The sequence below is a fragment of the Pieris brassicae genome, chromosome 2, assembly GCF_905147105.1.
Source record: "Pieris brassicae chromosome 2, ilPieBrab1.1, whole genome shotgun sequence".
NCBI lineage: Eukaryota > Metazoa > Arthropoda > Insecta > Lepidoptera > Pieridae > Pieris > Pieris brassicae.
This window is the reverse complement of record NC_059666.1, coordinates 3,567,208-3,588,142: the sequence shown is the minus strand read 5'-3', so window position 1 is coordinate 3,588,142 and position 20,935 is coordinate 3,567,208. Positions and strand designations below refer to the sequence as shown.

At 33.4% G+C, this 20,935-nt stretch overlaps 3 protein-coding genes across 3 annotated transcripts; 2 read left to right on the top strand and 1 right to left on the bottom strand.

The window, feature by feature from the left end:
• The first annotated feature begins 4,298 nt into the window (after positions 1-4,298).
• Positions 4,299-11,527, top strand: LOC123719994 (CLIP domain-containing serine protease 2-like). Its single transcript, XM_045676372.1, has 7 exons — positions 4,299-4,430; positions 6,337-6,483; positions 6,834-6,939; positions 7,861-8,042; positions 10,030-10,166; positions 10,401-10,532; positions 11,376-11,527. Exons 1-7 carry the CDS (start codon positions 4,373-4,375, stop codon positions 11,520-11,522), a joined length of 909 nt encoding a protein of 302 aa, XP_045532328.1. The 5' UTR covers positions 4,299-4,372; the 3' UTR covers positions 11,523-11,527.
• A 453-nt stretch (positions 11,528-11,980) lies between these two features.
• On the top strand, positions 11,981-16,642 carry LOC123719993 (CLIP domain-containing serine protease 2-like). The gene is made up of 7 exons (XM_045676370.1): positions 11,981-12,203; positions 13,342-13,496; positions 14,062-14,338; positions 14,897-14,978; positions 15,269-15,453; positions 15,858-15,962; positions 16,289-16,642. The coding sequence occupies exons 1-7, from the start codon at positions 12,110-12,112 to the stop codon at positions 16,606-16,608; spliced, it is 1,218 nt and encodes a 405-aa protein (XP_045532326.1). The 5' UTR covers positions 11,981-12,109; the 3' UTR covers positions 16,609-16,642.
• A 168-nt stretch (positions 16,643-16,810) lies between these two features.
• On the bottom strand, positions 16,811-20,524 carry LOC123720201 (protein FAM161A). Its single transcript, XM_045676735.1, has 6 exons — positions 19,752-20,524; positions 19,448-19,612; positions 18,621-18,839; positions 17,942-18,215; positions 17,548-17,819; positions 16,811-17,217 (listed from the first exon to the last, which is right to left on the bottom strand). Exons 1-6 carry the CDS (start codon positions 20,522-20,524, stop codon positions 16,887-16,889), a joined length of 2,034 nt encoding a protein of 677 aa, XP_045532691.1. The 3' UTR covers positions 16,811-16,886.
• Between the last annotated feature and the right edge of the window lie 411 nt (positions 20,525-20,935).

The window sequence follows — 20,935 nt, the reverse complement described above, 5'->3', positions numbered from 1 at the left end:
GCAAAAATTAAAACTTTTTCAAATTAGAACATAAAAATTACAATAACTAAATGAAATTAAAAGCTACAAATTTATTAAAATGAAAAAAGGAAGGGATCTTATCCGAACAGAAACTAGTACAGGAAAAATACAAGTGATGGAAATGTGGAAAGTCTTTACTACCAGCAACCCTCTGATCCCACTGCAAACCATATGGATATTCAGCAAAAGGACAGTAATACCAAGGTAGAAAGACTTTTAGAAAATATTAAATTTGAGTTTGAGACATATGTTGTCGTGGGTTGCGGCCAAAATTGCTGACATCCTGAATTAATGACATCCTCTCAAATGAAATGACTGACTTTCAAAATAAAGATCCGAAAAATATATATTCAGATTCAATAAAGAAATACAAAGAATAAAACAAAATATTTTCAAATAGGTAATTCATTTAGAATATGAAAATGAGAAATTTTGGAAAGATTTAATTTAGTTAATAAAAAAATTGCAAAGGCAATAACTTAATTGTATCAATAAAAGACTTCGGGAACAACATACGGCACCAATCAGCTCAGTAGCTAAAGGCATACGTAAAACCTCAAAAATTAAGTACTAGTGTGACAATAGACTACAATGACATAACCAAGTGAAGAATGAATTAAGTGAGAATTTATTTGAGTAATACGTATAACTCAAAAATGTTAACTTTATATTATAGATAAATTCTCAATATAAGGCGCAGAAAAAATTAAAAGAGATATGCTAAACGTTGGATGAGCTGATTATGGATTTAGAAAAGGAGCCAAGTCTATGAGACATATTTTTATGGATTTGCGCAACAAACAAATGGAAAACATGGATCTGGAAAGCTTCCGTTATACTATTATATTACAATACAAAAAAATGCATTTACAATTTTTTTAACCTACATAATTATAAAAAAAAAATTAAGGCACGTTTAAAAAGTTTGGTTCCTGTGGCAGTGTACTTTTAACACTGGCAGCATTTCCTCGCTGTATTGCGATACTTATTCGTTGAGTGAGCACCAGCTCTGGGGTCACCTGTACTATCTACCAGGCGCCTGTGCACTTGGACCCTACGTGAAAGTTCGAGGACGGGCTTTGAGCCGTTTTTCATTTTCCGCCTGTTCTGCGGCCGCCCCAGGTTTTCTGGTTGCCGAGGGAGGTGAGACGGGGCTAACGTGTCCTCACAAGTAGCATCCCATACCAAAGTCCATCCCATCCAGAGTGGATCAGCGACAACAACATTGATGGAGTCAAGAGCGCTCGTCGTTAAGCGCGGCGTGGCGATAACATACATACATGGGCATAACATACAACGTATGTGTATACATAAGTATCTTTATGAGTAACAAAATAAGATACATTATTCTTTACTTGGCTAAGAAAATAACAGTTCATTTGAAACAAGTCTCCATTCGCCAACACTGATACACTTAATATTGGTCTCACTTAAAACAGTCGCAATAAATAATTATCAAGATCATTAACGTGTTTAAGAAATTTTAATTGCTTTAATTAAACGAATTTAACGGTATATGCGTGACATTGTGAGGCGTAATAAGACGGATAACATATACCTCTAATTATAACTGTGTATTCAATTAGTACGTAGTTTGTTTAGTAAAATTAATTACATAAAACACGAGTGAACTACCCTACTAACTACAATGTGTATATCATGTTTGTACATTGAATAAGATGTTAAATTAAAAGTAAATATTTATGTACTTTGATATAAATAGATTAGGTACAAGAACCTCCGTCATAGAAATTTATGAGTTGCTACCGAAATTGTAAGCGATTAGAAAATAATAGAGCAATAATGAAAGCGTTAACTTCCAAAACTGCAGAAAAATTTAAATCTAGTTTTAAGAGCTGTGAATACATATTTTCTGTATGAAGTAAGACCGATTTGACAACGGTCAAGACGAGACTTGTGATACGAATTTGAATCTCTTGAATTTTAATATGGATTCGTCTTTACGTTTAAATTTAAAACTGTATTTATTGAATCGTTCGGTTGTTAAGAAAATCTACCGTCCTTTGAATGACTGAAACAGCGAACAAAAGTTCTGAATTATTTAAGGAAATACGACTGCATTTTTAAACTTTTCAACGCAAACTGAAAACTCCAAGGAGTTCGCGTCAATGTCGTCGCTGGCACTAAGACTTAATTGATATTAACGCTATGATTTAGATTTTTCAATATTTGCGTGTTTTACAGCAGTCGTGGTTGAAAATCAAAAATAATATTACAGTTTTTTATCATATGGTAAGTTGACAAAATGATTTATTCAAATCAATGATTTGTTATTTGCATTTTTTCTATAGTACTTAGTCTGGCCATAAATACTGTTACAATTAAAAAAATATATATATTAGATTTGAATTTGGAATCTTTCATTTTTATATGATTGTCCATTGAGATTTGCTCATTTTGGCGCTAATCATTCTACAATATTTTGCGATATTAAAATGGAGTGGGATGATAAAGAGAACCGAATCACTGGGAGCCAAATGCCATTTTTAAAACACTCTATACCCTCGGTTTTAGTAAAATATTTATTGACCGGGCTATTAATAGGTACAACGAGACCTCCTCTATGTGTGACAGATAAAAAAAAGATCGGCCGTCTATGTAGTGTTCGTACGAATAGGGTAGTCAAAGCAGTAAGGGAAAGAATTCGAAGAAATCCTGTCTGAAGCCTATAAGAGACGTACTGGTAATTTCTTAACTGATACTTTTAAAAGAATAGGGTGGTCAATTCGAATTTGATTACGGATGAGTTTTTTTTTACAATTGAGCAACATTTTAACAAACAAATTGACCGTATTTATGCTCAAAGCTCTAAGAAAGCTTCCCAATTAGTCGACAGAGTGCAACGTGGGCACTATCTGACTTTAGTGATGGTTTAGTGGGGTGTTAGCTATGAAGGAGTGACTGAGCCATACTTTTGTAAAAAGGGTATCAAAAAATCGACATAAGTGTAAAAAGATACCATTTTTGAGAAGGTAGTAGCCCCTTAATAACATCATGGTCAATAACCAAAAATGGACTAGCTACGCAGTAAACTCTTGGTTGGAAACGAACGTTTCGCTCTTCATCAGATCTGAAGACTGGCCGTCGTCTAGTCCCGATCTTAATCCTCTGGATTATGATTTATGGTCAGTTTTAGAGAGTACGGCTTGCTCTAAACGCCATGATAGTTTGGAGTCCCTAAAGCAATCCGTACTTAAAGTTTACTTTCTCACAAAACACATTACACGCTTTAACACGAATATAGAAACAGCTTAACATTAATAAGTTGCTGGCTCTGTTTATCCTTACCGTAGTAGGATTTGCCTCAGTCCAACTTTATGCGGTTCATGACTGCAATACGTTTAGCCTGTAATGGAATGTTACTGATAGTATAAAGAATTTGTTGTAGCCTCGGATTGGTAGTTGTGGCCACAAATCTGTGATCTGACTCGACTTGCGAATATGTTAAACTACCACTGGGAGAACTATATATGCCATATTAAATGATCCTTATCCTTGAGATTGTTTGCTCCAGTTCAAACAATTTGTATGATTCAAAACTTAGCGATTTAAAAATTATGTGAAATGTAAATTTACAATTAATTTAACTTCTTTTCTGACGTTCATAGGTGTACTTGTTTACCGATATGAATAAAATTATTTTAAGTTTGAGTTCTAGTTAGGCCTAGTTATACCCCTTTGATGAAGGAATATTCTAGACCGAACTTTCTAGGTGTGAGACAAGGACGAAATGATACGAGAGAGAGAGAGAAGATCAGAACTTTCTCGAAACTAGACGAGCACTCTAGAACGCCGTACGACAAGGACGGAGCAACGTGCGAAAGAGACAAAGAGTGCGAACGCTCTAGAATTGTGCAATCGCTACTCAGTAGCAAGCCCGCCTAGAAAGTTCTCGAATATTGTTTAGAATTATTCCCAGGGATATATAAGCGAGCCGAAACGCGACTAGACTTAGTTTTGAATGCGATAACAAGAGCGAAACACCGAAGCGATAAAAGTGAATATAAGTGATAAAGTACTGTGTGAAGTGTGCATAAGTGAAGTAATAAGTGATTGTTTTTGTGTGCTATAAGTGCATTTCTGCTATTAATTTGTGCCCATAAATTCCTCATTTGATTTACCAATAAATAAACCCTTGAAGAAATCCACGGCATTTTCTATCCGATCCCCTAGCTTGTAACACTATATAGACATTTTTGTATGCAGTGTGTTCGCTCACTTTATAAATCATAAAAACTAATCGTAACCATATCAAATTGGTGTAGTTAATTTATGAGTATTAGAACAGTAATCATGTGTTTATGCTCAAAGAGAGCATAGATGTGAAAATATGTATATTAAAGTTAAATATTTATTATGTTTGGTTATAACATACGGCAGTGTTATAGGTAAGAGATCCATGAGGAAAATATTAATTTTGTTTTTTGATAAACCCAGATATGACGGAATTCTGATAAAACCCCTTAAAGCCATAGTTCAACTGGGGTTAATAACAATAATTGTAATATTCATAGCGTCATCGAGTGTAAAAAAAACGAGTGTAAAAGTGTCAATAATAACTATTAGATCATCATCTAAGATTCATACGTTACTAAACACATTACAACATCATGATATTATAGTGTTATTAACTTAGTGAATAGATTTCTGTGATTATGTTATTAACAAAATTCATCAGCCGGGTAAGTCATGCTTTACACGGCTGTCAAAAAGGTATTGAAGTTTGACAACATTTTAGAAAACAAAATATGTCAAAACATCTTACTTCTTCTTCACTACCACTTTATTGGTAAATGTTGGTTCCCAACTTGAACTCTCAGGTGTCCTGTTCCAATCTAAACAGGTCCACGGCGGATGTGATGCCGGTCCACTCCCGTACGTTACGCTACCACGACATCTTCCTTCTACAAGGCCGTCTCTTGCCTTAAAATTTGCAAAAAGACAACAACATCAAAACTCTTCTCCAAGTGCCACTTTATTACTAAAGGGTTAACAACTTATACCACCAGGTTTCTTGTGTTAATGTAAACAGTTCCTTGGCGGATGTGATGCCGTGACTTCTTCCTTGAATCATCTTGCCTTAAAATTTGCAAAAAGTCGTATTATTACCATATTTTAAGAGTATGCATAAACATCAAAACTCTTCTCCAAGTGCCACTTTATTACTAAAGGGTTAACAACTTATACCACCAGGTTTCTTGTGTTAATGTAAACAGTTCCTTGGCGGATGTGATGCCGTGACTTCTTCCTTAAATCATCTTGCCTTAAAATTTGCAAAAAGTCGTATTATTACCATATTTTAAGAGTATGCATAAACATCAAAACTCTTCTCCAAGTGCCACTTTATTACTAAAGGGTTAACAACTTATACCACCAAGTTTCTTGTGTTAATGTAAACAGTTCCTCGGCGGATGTGATGCCGTGACTTCTTCCTTGAATCATCTTGCCTTAAAATTTGCAAAAAGTCGTATTATTACCATATTTTAAGAGTATGCATAAACATCAAAACTCTTCTCCAAGTGCCACTTTTCTACTAAAGGGTTAACAACTTATAGCACCAGGTTTCTTGTGTTAATGTAAACAGTTCCTTGGCGGATGTGATGCCGTAATTTCTTCCTTGAATCATCTTGCCGTAAAATTTTCCCATTATGAGCAACAAGTCTTATCGATGATGATGCAAAACGGGTCCGAGATTCAATACCGTATTTTAAGAGTCTAACAAAAAATGAATCATTTCTCATGGGGTTACGGTAAACCACTTTTATTGTGTTATCGTCAAAATCGTTCACCCAACAGTATCGATGTTTTAATTAAATTCTTTTAAAAGCTTTTGGTTTATCCTTAAAAGCAATTAAAGTATAATTTCGGAAATACCCAGTGTTATTGATAGTACTATGTAGATTGTATTTGTGGCTTGCGGTTTGGTAATATGCACAACATTATGACTTAGAATAATAATTATAGTCCCGATTATATCATTGTCTGGTAAGCGATGGCTTATTCATCGTTTTCAAATGTTTTTTTAAATAAACATATAGCAGACCTAGTAATCTATGGTTCCCAAATAAACATAGATTTACCATTAGGCAATTTATTTAATTTTTTATTTATATAGAACAGGGGACAAACGGGCAGGAGGCTCATGTGATGTTAGGTGATACCGCCGCCCATTGACACTATCAATGTGTTGCCGGTTTTCTATAAAAAAATATGAAGTTTCAAGATAATGTATGCTTGTCAGCTATATAACGGACAAGCATACATTTTCTTGTCTATTACACCAATATATTACAGAAGAGCAGAGGACGGACATCTCTAACCATCCAGCTTGGATAGAACTTGACCAATACGATTGTGGTTTTAGCGTAGCTGATCGAATCATCGGAGGTTTAAATGCCTCTTTAGGTCAATTTCCTTGGATTATACGTATTGGTTATAAAAGTAAGAATATACTTTAATTACTAAAGACTGACACAATCTGGGGAATCTCTCTAGAATTGATATACTGTCTTACGATTCGAATTTAAAATATTTTAAGAAAACTGGCAAGTTGGCCTCGTGGCTTCAGAGTGCGACTCTCATCCCTGAGGCCGAGGTTTTGAACCCCGGCTATGAACTAATGGACTTTCTGCTTATGTGTGCTTTTAAAACTCGCCCGTGCCCTAGACTCAAAAAATCGACGGCGTGTCTCCGGCACTTCTTACCCATTACAAAAAACAACTGATCATGCAACAGAAACCTAAAAGCTTGAAGCTGTACCTTTTTTATATTTAAAGTCTTTTTACTTATAGTTGATGGAGAAGATGAGCTAGATTGGTTGTGTGGTGGAGCCCTAATATCCGATCGACATATCCTTACAGCAGCTCACTGTCTACAAACCGCTGGGGAATATGAAGTGTAAGTTATACAATGAAACCCTTTTTCTTGGGTTTGCGGGTTCCAGGAAACTTCTAAGCAACCATTCAAAGTCAAAGTCAAAATAACTTGATTCATATAGGTAAAAGTACACTTCTGAACGTCAGAAAAGAAGTTAAATTAATTCTAAATTCACTACCAGTTCGTAAATCAGGGGCGTAGAGTGGGTAACAAGAACTGGCAAGAATCTTTTCACCAATCTTTTACTTTTATTACTTTAAAAGTTTTATAAGATATCGCTATCATAAATGTTCCCACTGTACAGACTCAGGTGACAATAAGGTTCTGCAAATACATTAAATATTTGTTCCCACTTTTATACATAAATATTTTCCACGAAGCAACCTTATGATTTACTTCTGACTTTTTACGCCTGACAAACAAAACGGTAAGGCATTTCTCGTACATGTTAGGGTTAGCCATTCTGTGAAAAAATATGCACTGGTTATTGAGTTGTCGAATTTAATATTACTGATAATTTTTATGAACAGCTTTAGTTTATATAATCTTCTGATTCGAACGATAAACATTTCAAATCAACCTATATAATCCATCACTTCAAACACTTACAGTCAATGGTGAACTATTATTATTTCTCCCTACGCAATGTAGTCTGATGTATTTCAAGAAAAAAAACAAATTGATCAAACTTATATTTATATACCATAACCTCTCCAAAAGAAATTTATAACAGCACACAAATAATAAACGTTAAGCAATCATATATTCACTGTATATGCAACTTTATTAGTAAGGTAATAAACAAAACTAAAAGTTTAACAATTCCTTTCATAAAGGACGAAAAACTCGCCGGGAATTTTGACCCAAGTAAAGAGAGCTATGACAACATATCAATTTGTGTTTGTTTGATTTTATATCTTTAAACCTATATATTATTAACAGATCGACCATACGTTTGGGTGAATATAACACGGAGACAAATCCGGATTGTCAGTTACAAGTGTGTGCACCCCCGTACCAAGATAGAAGAATGAGAACAAAGCGAATTCATCAGAACTTCAATACACCTCCCTTTCACAATGATATCGCTTTAATCCTTCTTGATAGACCAGTGGAGTTAAATGGTACGTGTTTTTTTATTATACGATTATTTTACTTTTACGTTTTTTTTTGTTTTTTTTTGTAGCTACATACCAACGGACTATTGCTAAGGTGCCCCACAGACTGGTAGTCTTTCCCGAATAAAAACTTGTTTATAGGTGTACTACTACTTGTGTTATTATATTTTTTTTCTTTCCAAAAAAAGCTTCGCCAGGATTCGATGAATTAATAAAAAAAAGATACTCAAATTGGTCCACCCGTTTTCGAGTTTTGCGCTTACCAACATATTGTGCGATTTATATGCATGTTTATGATTATCTGGTGATATTATAGCCACGATCCATTGTGTCTGTGAAGTTAGCAAAGCACTTACCAGCGAAGCACAAAAAAATAGAGTTCTCGTAGCACATGCAACAGTTCTATAGTTCCTGATACTTTTTAGAAAGAGTTCTTAAAAAGAAATACACTGAATTTTTTTTTAAAGCGTAAAATGCTCTACCAGCATCGCAGCAGAGCACTTCTTATCGATTTTGATAAATAAACAACACATTCATTTGTAATATAATATAAATACAAAAATAAATAAGTTACATTATAAAAAAAAGAGGAGAAAACGAAATTATGAGCTTTTTTGTTAATTTTTTATAAATTAAATAAAAAACTTTATTGTATAGACATGGGAACTTTGCGGTTTCTATAAGGTCTATTAGATATCTTGGCTAACACAATTTAATACGCTTTGTCTCGGCCGAGCTTACCTGTTTGATGAAAATTGGCAATTATTTCACTAACAATTAAAAAAAAATACACATATTTTGAGTCGAGACATGGGAACCCCGCGGTATCTATTAGATCTATTACATATCTAGGAAAAACAGTTAAAGCCCAGGCCAGAGCTCTTCGCTTTTTCTCGGCAGAGCATACCCGTTTGAGGAAAATTGCCATTTTTTCAGTTATTTTAGAAATTTAAAAAAACTTACTAGGCATAGGAAGTTCCCGCTTCACAAAGGGGACGACTTTTCGACAACAGCGTTGATTGAATAGCAAAAGTGTATCCGGGGGTTTGAATACGCGACCAAAAGGTTGAAAATTTACCACGCTACCACATTTAGTTATTAAAGTTTTCCATTTGGCTGGCCAAAGAAAAAACTAAAGTAAAACACATTGTTACTTAAATAGGACTGTATGGTCATTAAAATACATTTTTAAACTGTTTTTCTTAATTAGAAACTTTTATCAAATATACTAACTAATTTATTATTAATTACTTTATAACAAAACCCCATAAAAGGCTATAGTAACTGCACCAGAAGGTGATAAAAATTTACGCATTTATTTGATTACTTTCTCTCGAATGTTTATTAATATGTTAACCTCCTTAATTTATTTTTTATATACGTAAACAGCTTTCATCGTTAATAAAATCCCATATCTGTGTCCTTGTATCGCCGATGTTTCCGCAATATCTAACAATCATTATGCAGGAAAGACTTTTTCCTTTTGCTTGGTTTTCCAACTGATGCGAGCCGATAAGATATTTTTTTTATATGATAGGGTGGCGAAACGAGCCTACGGGACGGCCAAAAAGGGTAGTCATCGAAGCCTATAGACACCCATATACAGGTGGCGAAAAAGTCGTTTTTCGGCCACCCCATATAGTGGGTGCGTTGCCGACCTTTAGGAGGATGTACACTCTAACTTTGAAAGGTTTTAATTATTAACAAATACCTTAATGTAGTTCAATAAAATTGTTTTGGCAAAGAAGGCTGGCTATATCGCTCGCAGATAAGTTAATTTTTCTTTAACTCCTTTTACTTTTATTGATTTAACTCGAAATGAAATATAACATTTATTACAAATTATTTAACATTTCTTAATATATTTATTTATATATACTTAATATATTTATCATAATTATATATAATTTCATTGTTATAAGAACGTGTAGGATTTAAGAAAGTATTTTAATATAATGCTTATAATATGCAATAAAAAATACACTTTTTTCAGATTATGTGACTCCAATATGTTTACCCAGAGACGAGGAATTAGCTGACTTAAAAATTGGTGAGATATTAACAGTGGCAGGATGGGGTAAAATGAACATGACGACAGAGGAACGCGCAAAAATATTACAATTTGTTTCGGTAAGAGCAGTTTTACCTAGATTGGCAACACCATACACCAATTACTAAGTGAGCACTTTCTTATACGGTGCTGGAGAACAGCAAGTGTCAGACATACACACAATATTAACGACGTGTGTCAGGCACAGGACGCTGTTTGCCTTACCTTTAAAAAAATATCATAATAACCAAATTTGTCAGTTAAAACCTGACACAAAGAGGTAGTCTTATATAATGGATTAAATTTATCTCTAGATCCCAATAGTAAAACCAGAAACTTGTGAGACTTTTGGTAAAGGCTTCAAACTGTCAAGATCAGAAATATGCGCAGGCGCACAATTAAATAAGGATGCCTGTGGTGGCGACTCAGGAGGTCCACTGATGAAGGTAGGGCTTATTTCAATTTACGTTACGATCTTGCAAGACAACTATTAAGTTCTCAAAAAAATCTGCTAGATGTATTAAAATAATTTTCACATATGTTCTCAGGCGTGTGCCTGACACCCTTCTAACACTCACTCACACACGCGTACATAACCTCTCCCACTATCACACACACATACACACACTCACATACTCACATCTTAACATACACCCATATAACTTTATTTCTACTAACTTCTAACTAGTTGACTGCTTTGTTTTTTCTTTCCTTATTTAAAACGTTAAATTTGTTTGCCTACAATATGTATATACTTTTTGTTCCACTCAATATGACTTTGCTGTGGAATGGAAGCCTGGTAATCCATATCACATGTTTGCTTTGGAAACCAGTCTCCCAATACCTTCTCAACTGTAATATTATTTATTGTTGTAAATGTTATATGTTATTAAAGTAATAAACCATTAAAGTTTGAGGCTTTTGTTTAGCTTATGAAAAACCCGTCAATCAAATGTGTCCAAAGAGGTTACAATTCCGACATCAAAAGTAATTAAAGTAGGACGCATAACACTGTAATAATAACCTTCTTCGAATGTTGTAAAACAAAAACTTTACTATTGAAAAGAGTTATTTTAGTCCGTCCTACGCCTTTGATTTTAGAACTTCTAATAAATTTAATCTCACAAATAGAAACATCTTTTCTTTCATTATTGACGTTCATTACCTAGAAAAATACTATTTTGATATTTCATAAAAACACAATCGACATTTATTAATTGCGATTAGTTGAAACCCCAACATTTCTCCAAGAAGTTCGTCATTAATTTAAAAACGAATAATATTTCCAGGTATTTGACACACTGGAAGGACCCAAAAGTTTTCTTATGGGTGTCGTGTCATTTGGCCCTACTATATGCGGAATAAGAAAACCTGGAGTGTATGCTTCTGTACCCCAATTTATGAAATGGATTTTAGATAATATTGAAATGTTATAGCTTTATTTTAATGTTTTTAATTTATCACAGCTGCGACTTATATCTTACAATAATAAGACAGTGGTGCCGGCATCAATTGAAATAATTAAAAGAAAATTATAAAAAAATTGAATTGGAATATATGATACATTTTTTCATATATCACGAAATCTTTTTGAGGACATATCAACCATTTCACAAATAATATATATAAATATTCTTAAGTTTATGATAAAATTTGTAATAAAAATAGACGATTTTATATGCCATTTTATTGATTGTTAAGCTATTTAATATTATTTAAATACTTAGTTATATACCACCTAATATCTACTAAATTTAATGTTTATAAAATAGCGTATATTATAACATACTGTTCTGAATGTTGACGTTATTGGAATAAATAGAAAAAACTACATTATGACAAAAATATACTCTAAGATTTAAAGTCCCGTAGGTTTGATTTTACTAAGTTGTACATAACTTTTAAACAAATGACGTACATATATCTAGGTCTTATACTAAAGCACAGGGCAGACATGCGTTAGTATGTCTCTGATACAAGGAGGAAACGGAGTGTAATTTTGTTAAAATTTAATATAATCATCATGATATTGAAAATAATACCGAAAACATTGATAAATATGTACAAAGTGTGTTCGCTTTGGATTTTATTACTCACCTTGTCAACTTGTTTAAGTGGTAAGTGCCTAATTAGTATTATTATTATGCGCGTAGGTACATTGGGTTTTCCATCTGTTGCAAAACAAACTGATTCATGAGAATCAGCAAAGTTTTATAATAAAGACTTATATCCGTGTCTCTATAATATATATAACTCAAGCTTTTTAATAACAAAACATATATAATTGATAATGTTACATACCTTTGAGTATGTCATATATCTAGATACTGTAGGGTTATTATGTTTGTGTTTATTATTCATTGATACTTTTTAGGTTATATATTTGCAGTAGACTTTTAGTTTAGACAAGACAAAGGTTAGATTGTAAGAGGTCATCCACTTGTCTTGTATTATGAAAATAGGGCGATAGTTGCGACTTGTCTTCAAGGCAAACTGGAAATATTTGTAGATAAAACAGCAGACTTGGTCAATTAATATTTTTTACCGTCAAGTTTCTTTTTGGCCATACCCAGACTAGGTATACTTGAATAATGGACAATCCAACATAATGTTTAGGCGAATGTAACCAAAAATTCCACAAATAAACTGCAACATTTTAATATTAAAAAATGTATGCTCATAAGCTATGTAACATAGTGACAGTTTAAACGTTTTTTTGTATTTTTGAATACTGAATGTCATTTTAGAAGTACAGATGAATTTTGTTGTTGTTAAAGTGGTTTTGAGGTCAAAATCGTAGTTTATTAATCACAAAACCTTTCTGAATGATAATGATTTCTAATGAGGAGCAGTACCGTCAGCGCGCGACTCTCATCCAAAAGGTCGCAGGTTCGAACCCCAACTGTGCACTAATGTACTTTATATGGTCGCATTTAAAATACGGTAAACGAAAACCATCGTGAGGAAAACGGTATGCCTTAGACAAAAATCGATGGCTTATGTCAGACACAGAAGACTGATCATCTATTTGACTATTGAAAAACGAAATGACCAAGAAGCAGATACAAAATCTGAGCTCCAGACCTAAAGTGTAGTGTAACTCCACTGGATCTATTTATGCACTAAATCTTTAAATTGGCCGAATTAAATTATAGTAAGCAACACGAAACCGACCAATTTTAGTTGAACCAATGCGAAAGTAGATAGTCCTAATGTTCTATGTGCATTTTCTAAATTGTCGTGTTATAATTTCAGAAGATATCCTGGATAAGCCATGTCAGCGAATTAATTTAAAGGGGTATTGCAAACTTTTTGTATCTTGTAAATTTGCAATGGATTTACTGAAGAAGTATAACGACACACAACTTGAGACTTTATTATCGTGTGGACGTATTAATATTGTGCCTGTGGTATGTAAAATACAAAATCTAAATTTGTTAATAGTATTTAACTAAAACACTGATGTTAAAAGACAGAAGCAGTGTGGCCCAGGCTTCAGCGTGCGACTCTAATCCCTGAGGTTCGAAACCCGGTCGTGCACAAATAGACTTTCTATATGCGCATTTAACACTCGCTAAGAAAATCATCCCGAGTAAACCAGCATGCTTTCGGCCCAAAGAGTCGACGGCATGTGATAGGCACGGAAAGATGCTCACTCACCAATCAAAAATACGAAAAAAACAAATGATCACGAAACAGATACACAAATCTGAGTTTAGGGTATATACGAGAGAAGATAGTTTTTATAAGGGAGATGTATACTACTATTAGTTTAAATGGAGGACAATTAATCATATATTCATTAAACATACATTACCTTGCCTTTATAACGCTCGTGTTATTTAAATATAAAGATGTAACATTATGTACCTATTTCAGAATACAGTGCATCATACGAAAATCCATCCGTCCTTGTACATAAGACTTGTCTGTTGTGTTGTCTTGTGTGTTATATGTGTTATTTAATTACTTCAGGTATGCTGTCCGACTCCAGATGGATTACCAACAGAGAAAGTGCCAGAGACAGACGAATCAGTAATTCATTTTCAACAAGAAGAAATCACAACATTTTTACCTCCAAGAAGTACAACTACAACTAGAACACTTGCAAGACGTCCGGTTAGCCCCAACCCTACAATATTACCATCTAGAAAAGTTTGTGGCAAACAAGCGATTGAAGACAGAATAGTGGGTGGAGAAATTGCATCACTGCATGATTTTCCTTGGATTGTTCGGCTTTATTTTAGCGATAGTAAGCATTTACATATAAACCACTTCGTTTTAGGGTGTGATTCAAAATCCAATCGATTTTTGTAAACTTTGCGTAGTCTCGTTTCTGAATCTTACCCCTAGTTGCGTAAACTCCTAAGGGTTTTAGAGCTTTTGGATTGTTTTATTGTTTACCTTATATAGATATGTCGTTATATTTAAATCAACTGTGCTGCAATCTAGACCTATAACGATATGACGTGGATGTTAGTTTCTTGGACGAATCGGTTTCTTGATTTATTGCACACAGAAAAATTTACCTCAAGATGCACCATGGATTTAATTACTTAATACAGCCCAATGAGCAAATACAACAAAAAATTCCTAGTATTGTATTTTGTTGACATAGCTTTTACACATTGAGAAAACACTTTTTAAACATACATAGCTAGTACATAGCTTCAATCCGTTTAAAAAGTGTTTTCTTAATAAAATTCCTATTTAATATATCATAGAATATATTATCCATACAGCAAGAGTTTATTCTGCAAATATAATTTCTTTTTTTTTACATTTTTGAGTTAATGTTTTTTTTTTGTAGTTGGTTATGCTTGTTCTGGGACACTAATAACAAATCGGCATGTGATAACTGCAGCACATTGCTTTAATACACAAAAAAAACTGTAAGTATTATATCAACGTAACGTAGATTAAAGTGCCATAACATTCTTAGTAGTTAAAGCTCCAAGCAAAACAATGAAGTTCAATATTGTTACATAATCTACAAAACTTTCAAACGCTTTTCAGTTAAACAAATACATCAATTAAATTAAATTTAAACCCGGTTTAGTTCCGTCAGAGAATGAAGATTTAAATTAAATATATATGTGACAGTTCTCTTTCGCTCTCTCTCTCTCTCGTCTAAAGAAATACATACACCAAAATGTTCCAACTCATATGAACTGTTTTTTAGTATATCAGTTCGTCTTGGGGAATGGGATTCAACGATACCAGTCGATTGCAGTGACAATAGATGCAGCGATCCGCCTGAAGATAGAAAAGTAGTACAAACAATAGTACATCCTAACTTTAATCCACGCAACGATCCTATACATGATATAGCTATTTTAGTTTTGGATGTACCTGTTAACTTTACTGGTGTGTATTATTATTGTTTCCGACCGCGATAGAGAAGATCTTGTCGAAGCGACTAATACGCTTTAGAATAAAGATTAAACAAGCCTTATAGAGCTTAATAACAAACCATAAATGAAAAATTGAAACTTTCGTGCCTTCGTTTCTATAAGAAGTCCAGAATTATTTCATTTCATATAACCAGTATACGGCGAAATTTATATTTTACATATGTAAACAAATGTCTGAAAAGGACATATTTATATTACGTATTTTTAAAAACACAATAAGTTCTATTTAATATTAATAACATTTATACCTCATACCTACAACTATATTAAACCCTATAATATAACCTACATATCTTTCCACATCCCAGAATTTTGTATCCATTTTCTCCTTATTAATATTATTAATAATATTTACAGACTTTATTAAACCCGCGTGCCTACCAACAACTGAGTATGTTGCAAGTCAAGATTATACTAATGATAATTCTTACATGACAGCTGGGTGGGGAATTACAGAGTATGGTAAGTGTCTCACTCAAATATCTACTTTCTACTCGGTAGAAATGTACATTTGGTACGAAATGTACCTACATGTGCAAACTTACATACAAAATATTGCCAAGTTACCGAGAGTTAAAACAGAAAAAAATATTATCAGATAAAGACAAATAAAAAATTAAAAGACACAATTGCCATTTATGTAAAAGTAAAGGTACTTCTCATTGAAGTGAGAATATATGCAAAGTATGCACCCGATTTAAATTTATTACACAATTTACGCGATATCGGATTTTTACTACTTAGAGGTGAAAGTAAACTCACACTTGCCCTCAAATTTACTCTTTCAGGTAGCACTTCAAGTAAGAAACGCAAGCTGGCCATAAACGCTGTATCTTACGATATATGTCGTGCGGCGTTAAATTTGGATCGTGATTCGAGAGATCCTTTTGTAATCTGCGCTGGAGGAGTTAAAAACAAGGACAGCTGTCAAGGGGACTCTGGAGGGCCCCTTATTGGACAAGTAATTGAAGATAATGAAGTAAACTGGTACCTATTTGGAATTACAAGTACGGGTTCGAAGTATTGCGGCCGTCCAGGTATTCCTGGTGTCTATACAAGGGTATCGAAATATATGCCTTGGATCGAAAACCATTTATCGATAATTTAAATATTTATTGTGATAATATATGTTAATAGCTTTAGTTTATGTTGTTTCTGTTATATTATTCTCTTTGGAAGATTCTGATAACGTACCAAGATCTTCTAGTCTTAGATATTAGATATAAATTATTATTAACTGATACTCCGTTTAGTCTATAAGGAAATAAGACCATTAATGTTGTGTATGTACAATATTTATTTAAGGGGAAATAGGAATTATTAATTTATAGGAAATCACATGTGGAATAAATACATGATATTTGACAAAGATTACCATAAATACATTTAAACTCGACCAGAGCTGCACATACCATCAGAGCCCTCAAAAACTTTATTATCAATTTTCTCTAAATACTTCATAAGATTATCTTCAATGTCGGACGATCTACAAGAGCTCTTCTTTCGTAGATTTTTCTTTTTTGGACTCTTCCTTGGAGATAGCTGGGTGAAATCAATTGGTGTATTTGGAGGTCGGGGGGCGTAATACCTCTCAAAAAGCATGGGCTGTTGCCGAACTCGACCATACATTAATTCCATTTCATGCAGAAACTCCTCCCTTCGAAGACGCTCTTCATCTCTCCGAGTTTGCAATCTTATTGCTATGTCCTCTTCGTGGCTGTAAAAGATGGAGTTGATATTACAAAATAGGAAAAAAATGATAATTCGTGTCAAATTAAAATACTAATAAAAATATATAAACGGCCAAGAAAAAACTTCTCCGTTGAAATCGTTTTTGCGGGTTTAATGAGCTATGTGTGCGTAAAGTGCGAGCGCAAAAGACAGGAATAGTTATTGTATTTTTTTAAAGGAGAACTCAATTGATTTGATCATAACATCTGATATGTATAAGACAATAACGAATAATTTTGTTCTTGAATACTATCAAAAAATGATTCAAACGATCATATACGCTACTAAGCTTCGTACTAAATTTATAAAAACTTACTTATTTTTCACAAGATGCCAGGCTGGCTTAGTCCTCAACAACCGATCCCTGTATTTCGATTCATGTTTTCTTCGTTGTTCAGAGATTCGCTGCGCAGCTTCTATGTCAAATTTTCTCCGTACAGCCTCAGCTCGCAATAACGCTGCTAAATTAGATCTACCAACTGCTGCAGTATTCAAATCCAACGCTGAATAGGCCTTTGCCGGCTCGGAACCACACTGCTGACTTGTGCTATCCGATTTGTCTCGATAAATTCTTTCTATTTCCTTCATCTAAAATAATAATAGGAAATATTTTGCTTACCGTATCCAGTGGGTAGAAATTGGATTTAGATTGTCAGGCGGATAAAGCTAATCACCAGCTATTAAAAAAATAATTTAATGTATTTTTTTACCTTTTTATCAGCCCTACTAGCCGTATTGAATCGAAATGGTTGTGGACTAGTTGTGATGAAGTTCTTTGTCAATTTTCGGCGCCCTTTTGTCGGACTTGCTGATCTTAGATCACCTGAAGACACTGAAGCAACACCCGGTCCTGGGGATGGATCGATGGGTAGATCACTATGGGCAGCTGGAGTAGACAATCTACTCCGTTCTCGCAGGGCCATACTTCCAGGAAAACTGGCATTGCGCAACATTTCTTCAGCTCTTATACGACGATTCATTGATCTTTAAATTATTGTTTACGAGTAAAGAATAGTATTAAAAATTTCTTCTACACAGATAAAAGGATTTTTGTAATATTTTATATAGCAACACCTAATGGTAAATGAATTTTTTTAAATAGTTAAAAAAACTTATAAAAATAACGACATCAGACTCAAACCGGAATCTGATCATTCTATTTTATTCTACGCTTAGTTAAGCTAGCATCAGCTTCTTAATTGTACTTAATGTTTTGTCCTCAACACTCCCATTTTACTTTGCACGCAATGATAAAAGTAAAAACAATCTTACGAACATACTAAAACATCCACGTACTTTAAACATATTTCTGTGTAGGTTTATTCTTCTACAAAAGGCAACGATCAAGAGAATAACAAAAAACCTTACATGTCACATACAATGACTTACCGAAAAAAATTATCCTCTTTAATTTTGTCATAAAAATAGTTGGAGAATAAATTCTTTGGTACTGCTCGAGCCCTGAATTTCTTTTTCTTTTTGCATTTTGGCATAGCCTGAACCGCCCTGTCACAGACACCGCTTCCATTTTCTTCCCTTTTTGTAAAACTGAAAGGTTTCATTTGGGCCTTCAGCTCCGCTTCGCTGTTAATTTTAGTTATCGCTCGTCTGAAAGTATTTAGCCAGAAAGGTTTTAACTGCATGGACATATGCTTTAACGGATTTAAAAGCAAATTTATTACATTATGTTGTATTTAATATTCAAGCTTTATTTATTATATTAACGTTTCTAATTATTTACAAAAATGGTGTACATGACGCCATTTAGTAATACTAAAGGTAACACTTTCTTTTTATAATCTGTGCAATTGTAAATTTTTGGTCATCGCTTGTGCATATATAATTGAAATCTAATCTAGCAAAGCTAGTAATTTTTTTTTTAAAAAACGTCATGGACCCATTCCAACGTTTATATTTATGCTTCGAGCTTTCAGCTGGATCACCCACGAAGACAGGGGGGTCTTGACTAATATTTACATACTCTAGTTTCATTTAATAATTATCATTATAAACGCGTAAAAGATATTACAAATATGGGTTAATACAAATCAACCAACAAGCTATTGGTGTTCGTGAGAATAATTTATATTTTAGAGCAAAAAAATGTGTTAATATGTGTATTAAATTATAAATATATTGAAACACTGGCAATAAATTGTAAGCGCGAAATATACCAAAAATCTAAATAAAACGTGTGCCGTAGGAGAAAAAATAACCTCATAGCTTGGTCTTCTAAAATCTTATCATATAATGGTATCCGGGATTCGATGGGTACCGGACGTGCCTTAAACTGTTTTTTCGCTGACTTCCGGTTCAACATGTCTTCTGAAAATGATTTTTGTAAGCTTCGAAGTTCATTCACAATGCGTTCCTCTTCATCCCTGATGTTTATATATAAAATATTAAAGATAGAGTTAGCAGATAATAAAAATATATAATATTGTTTTGTTATTTTTTTTGGAAAATGCTTACTAAATTTGGTTAATAGCTTTTTTGTAACGTAAAATATACAAAACATACCTTTCAGTCATTTTAAATGGCTTAGGTATGGTAACGTTTCGGTGTTTGCTTCCAGCACGGTTTGATCTCAATGGACTGGATGGCATGCTCTGCGTTTTAAATTCGTCGTTAATTATGGCATTAGTATCTTCCGTATGAAAAAATGTATCAAATTTTTCATCAACTTCACTCTTGTTCTCGATTTTATCGTCGTGCCATGAAATTGAGCAAGCTGATTGATTTCTTTTAGGACGATATTTTTTGTTACTCCCTTTTAATATCAAATCTTTTTTCGCTGGGCCATCATCCCTTTTAACTTCAATAGTATAAGAATTAACATTAGTTTTCCTTGCTCGGTGTTTTACGCATTCTCTACCTGTATATTCAACACTTGCACGGCGATTCGCAATTAAATTTTTCTTTAGTGGAATATCACATTTTGTTGATTGTATTGTACAGTCATCAATCATCGTTCCACAAACTTTATCGTAGTCAATGTTCTCTATAGCAATACCCAACATCATTTTTTTCTTTTCTCGCAACGACTTAAGAGTTAAATAAAACTCATTGGCCGGTAAATGATTAATATCATTATAATCCGGTATACTATGGTAAAATTCTTTTAATTTCTTAGTATCAATATTGTCGCCAGCCATAGAAATGGTAGTCGATGAATCAATAGATTGCTCATTCAGAGATTTGTCGTTTCGCTCGTATGCAGTTTTTGGCATTTTACTCCAAGGGTCGACAGGAACTCGAACACATGAGTTTTTAAAAACACTACATCGGTGCATCACTAAACATAAAAAGGGCAACGTTGTTGTCTGCAAACTGTTTCTATAGAAACGAAGTAGGTATCAATAGTTGATGAACTGCGCAATAAAGACTTTGCCAAAACTAAAAATTATGATTAAATTTTCCACGCCTTGGCTACACAAGAAAAAGCTCCAACGTTTTAATTGCATAAGCTTACAGGTGCTTACTTTTATTTCTAATAATTTGCTTTCGACAGAGGCATAATGATGATACTGCGTGTTTTTGTATCCGTAATCGTATATACATAATATGTATATACGATTATATAAAGTAAGATAACCCATCATTCTAAGAGCGTGAATTTACTTTTAGGATTCTTATGTATTTTATCTGTCCTTATGTAAGAAATATTCAATACATGGATTTAGACGATCATTTATTCATCGATC

Bases quoted from the DNA above. Each gene is read 5' to 3' on its own strand.
- LOC123719994 (XM_045676372.1), top strand. From the start codon at position 4,373: ATGTATATTAAAGTTAAATATTTATTATGTTTGGTTATAACATACGGC. The intron at 4,431-6,336 runs GTAAGAGATCCA...AATATATTACAG, and splicing joins AACATACGGCAGTGTTATAG to AAGAGCAGAGGACGGACATC. The intron at 10,533-11,375 runs GTAGGGCTTATT...TAATATTTCCAG, and splicing joins CAGGAGGTCCACTGATGAAG to GTATTTGACACACTGGAAGG.
- LOC123719993 (XM_045676370.1), top strand. From the start codon at position 12,110: ATGATATTGAAAATAATACCGAAAACATTGATAAATATGTACAAAGTG. The intron at 12,204-13,341 runs GTAAGTGCCTAA...TTATAATTTCAG, and splicing joins CTTGTCAACTTGTTTAAGTG to AAGATATCCTGGATAAGCCA. The intron at 15,963-16,288 runs GTAAGTGTCTCA...TTACTCTTTCAG, and splicing joins GTGGGGAATTACAGAGTATG to GTAGCACTTCAAGTAAGAAA.
- LOC123720201 (XM_045676735.1), bottom strand. From the start codon at position 20,524: ATGCACCGATGTAGTGTTTTTAAAAACTCATGTGTTCGAGTTCCTGTC. The intron at 19,613-19,751 runs GTATGTTTTGTA...TATAAACATCAG, and splicing joins CCATTTAAAATGACTGAAAG to GGATGAAGAGGAACGCATTG. The intron at 18,216-18,620 runs GTAAGTCATTGT...AATAATTTAAAG, and splicing joins AAAGAGGATAATTTTTTTCG to ATCAATGAATCGTCGTATAA.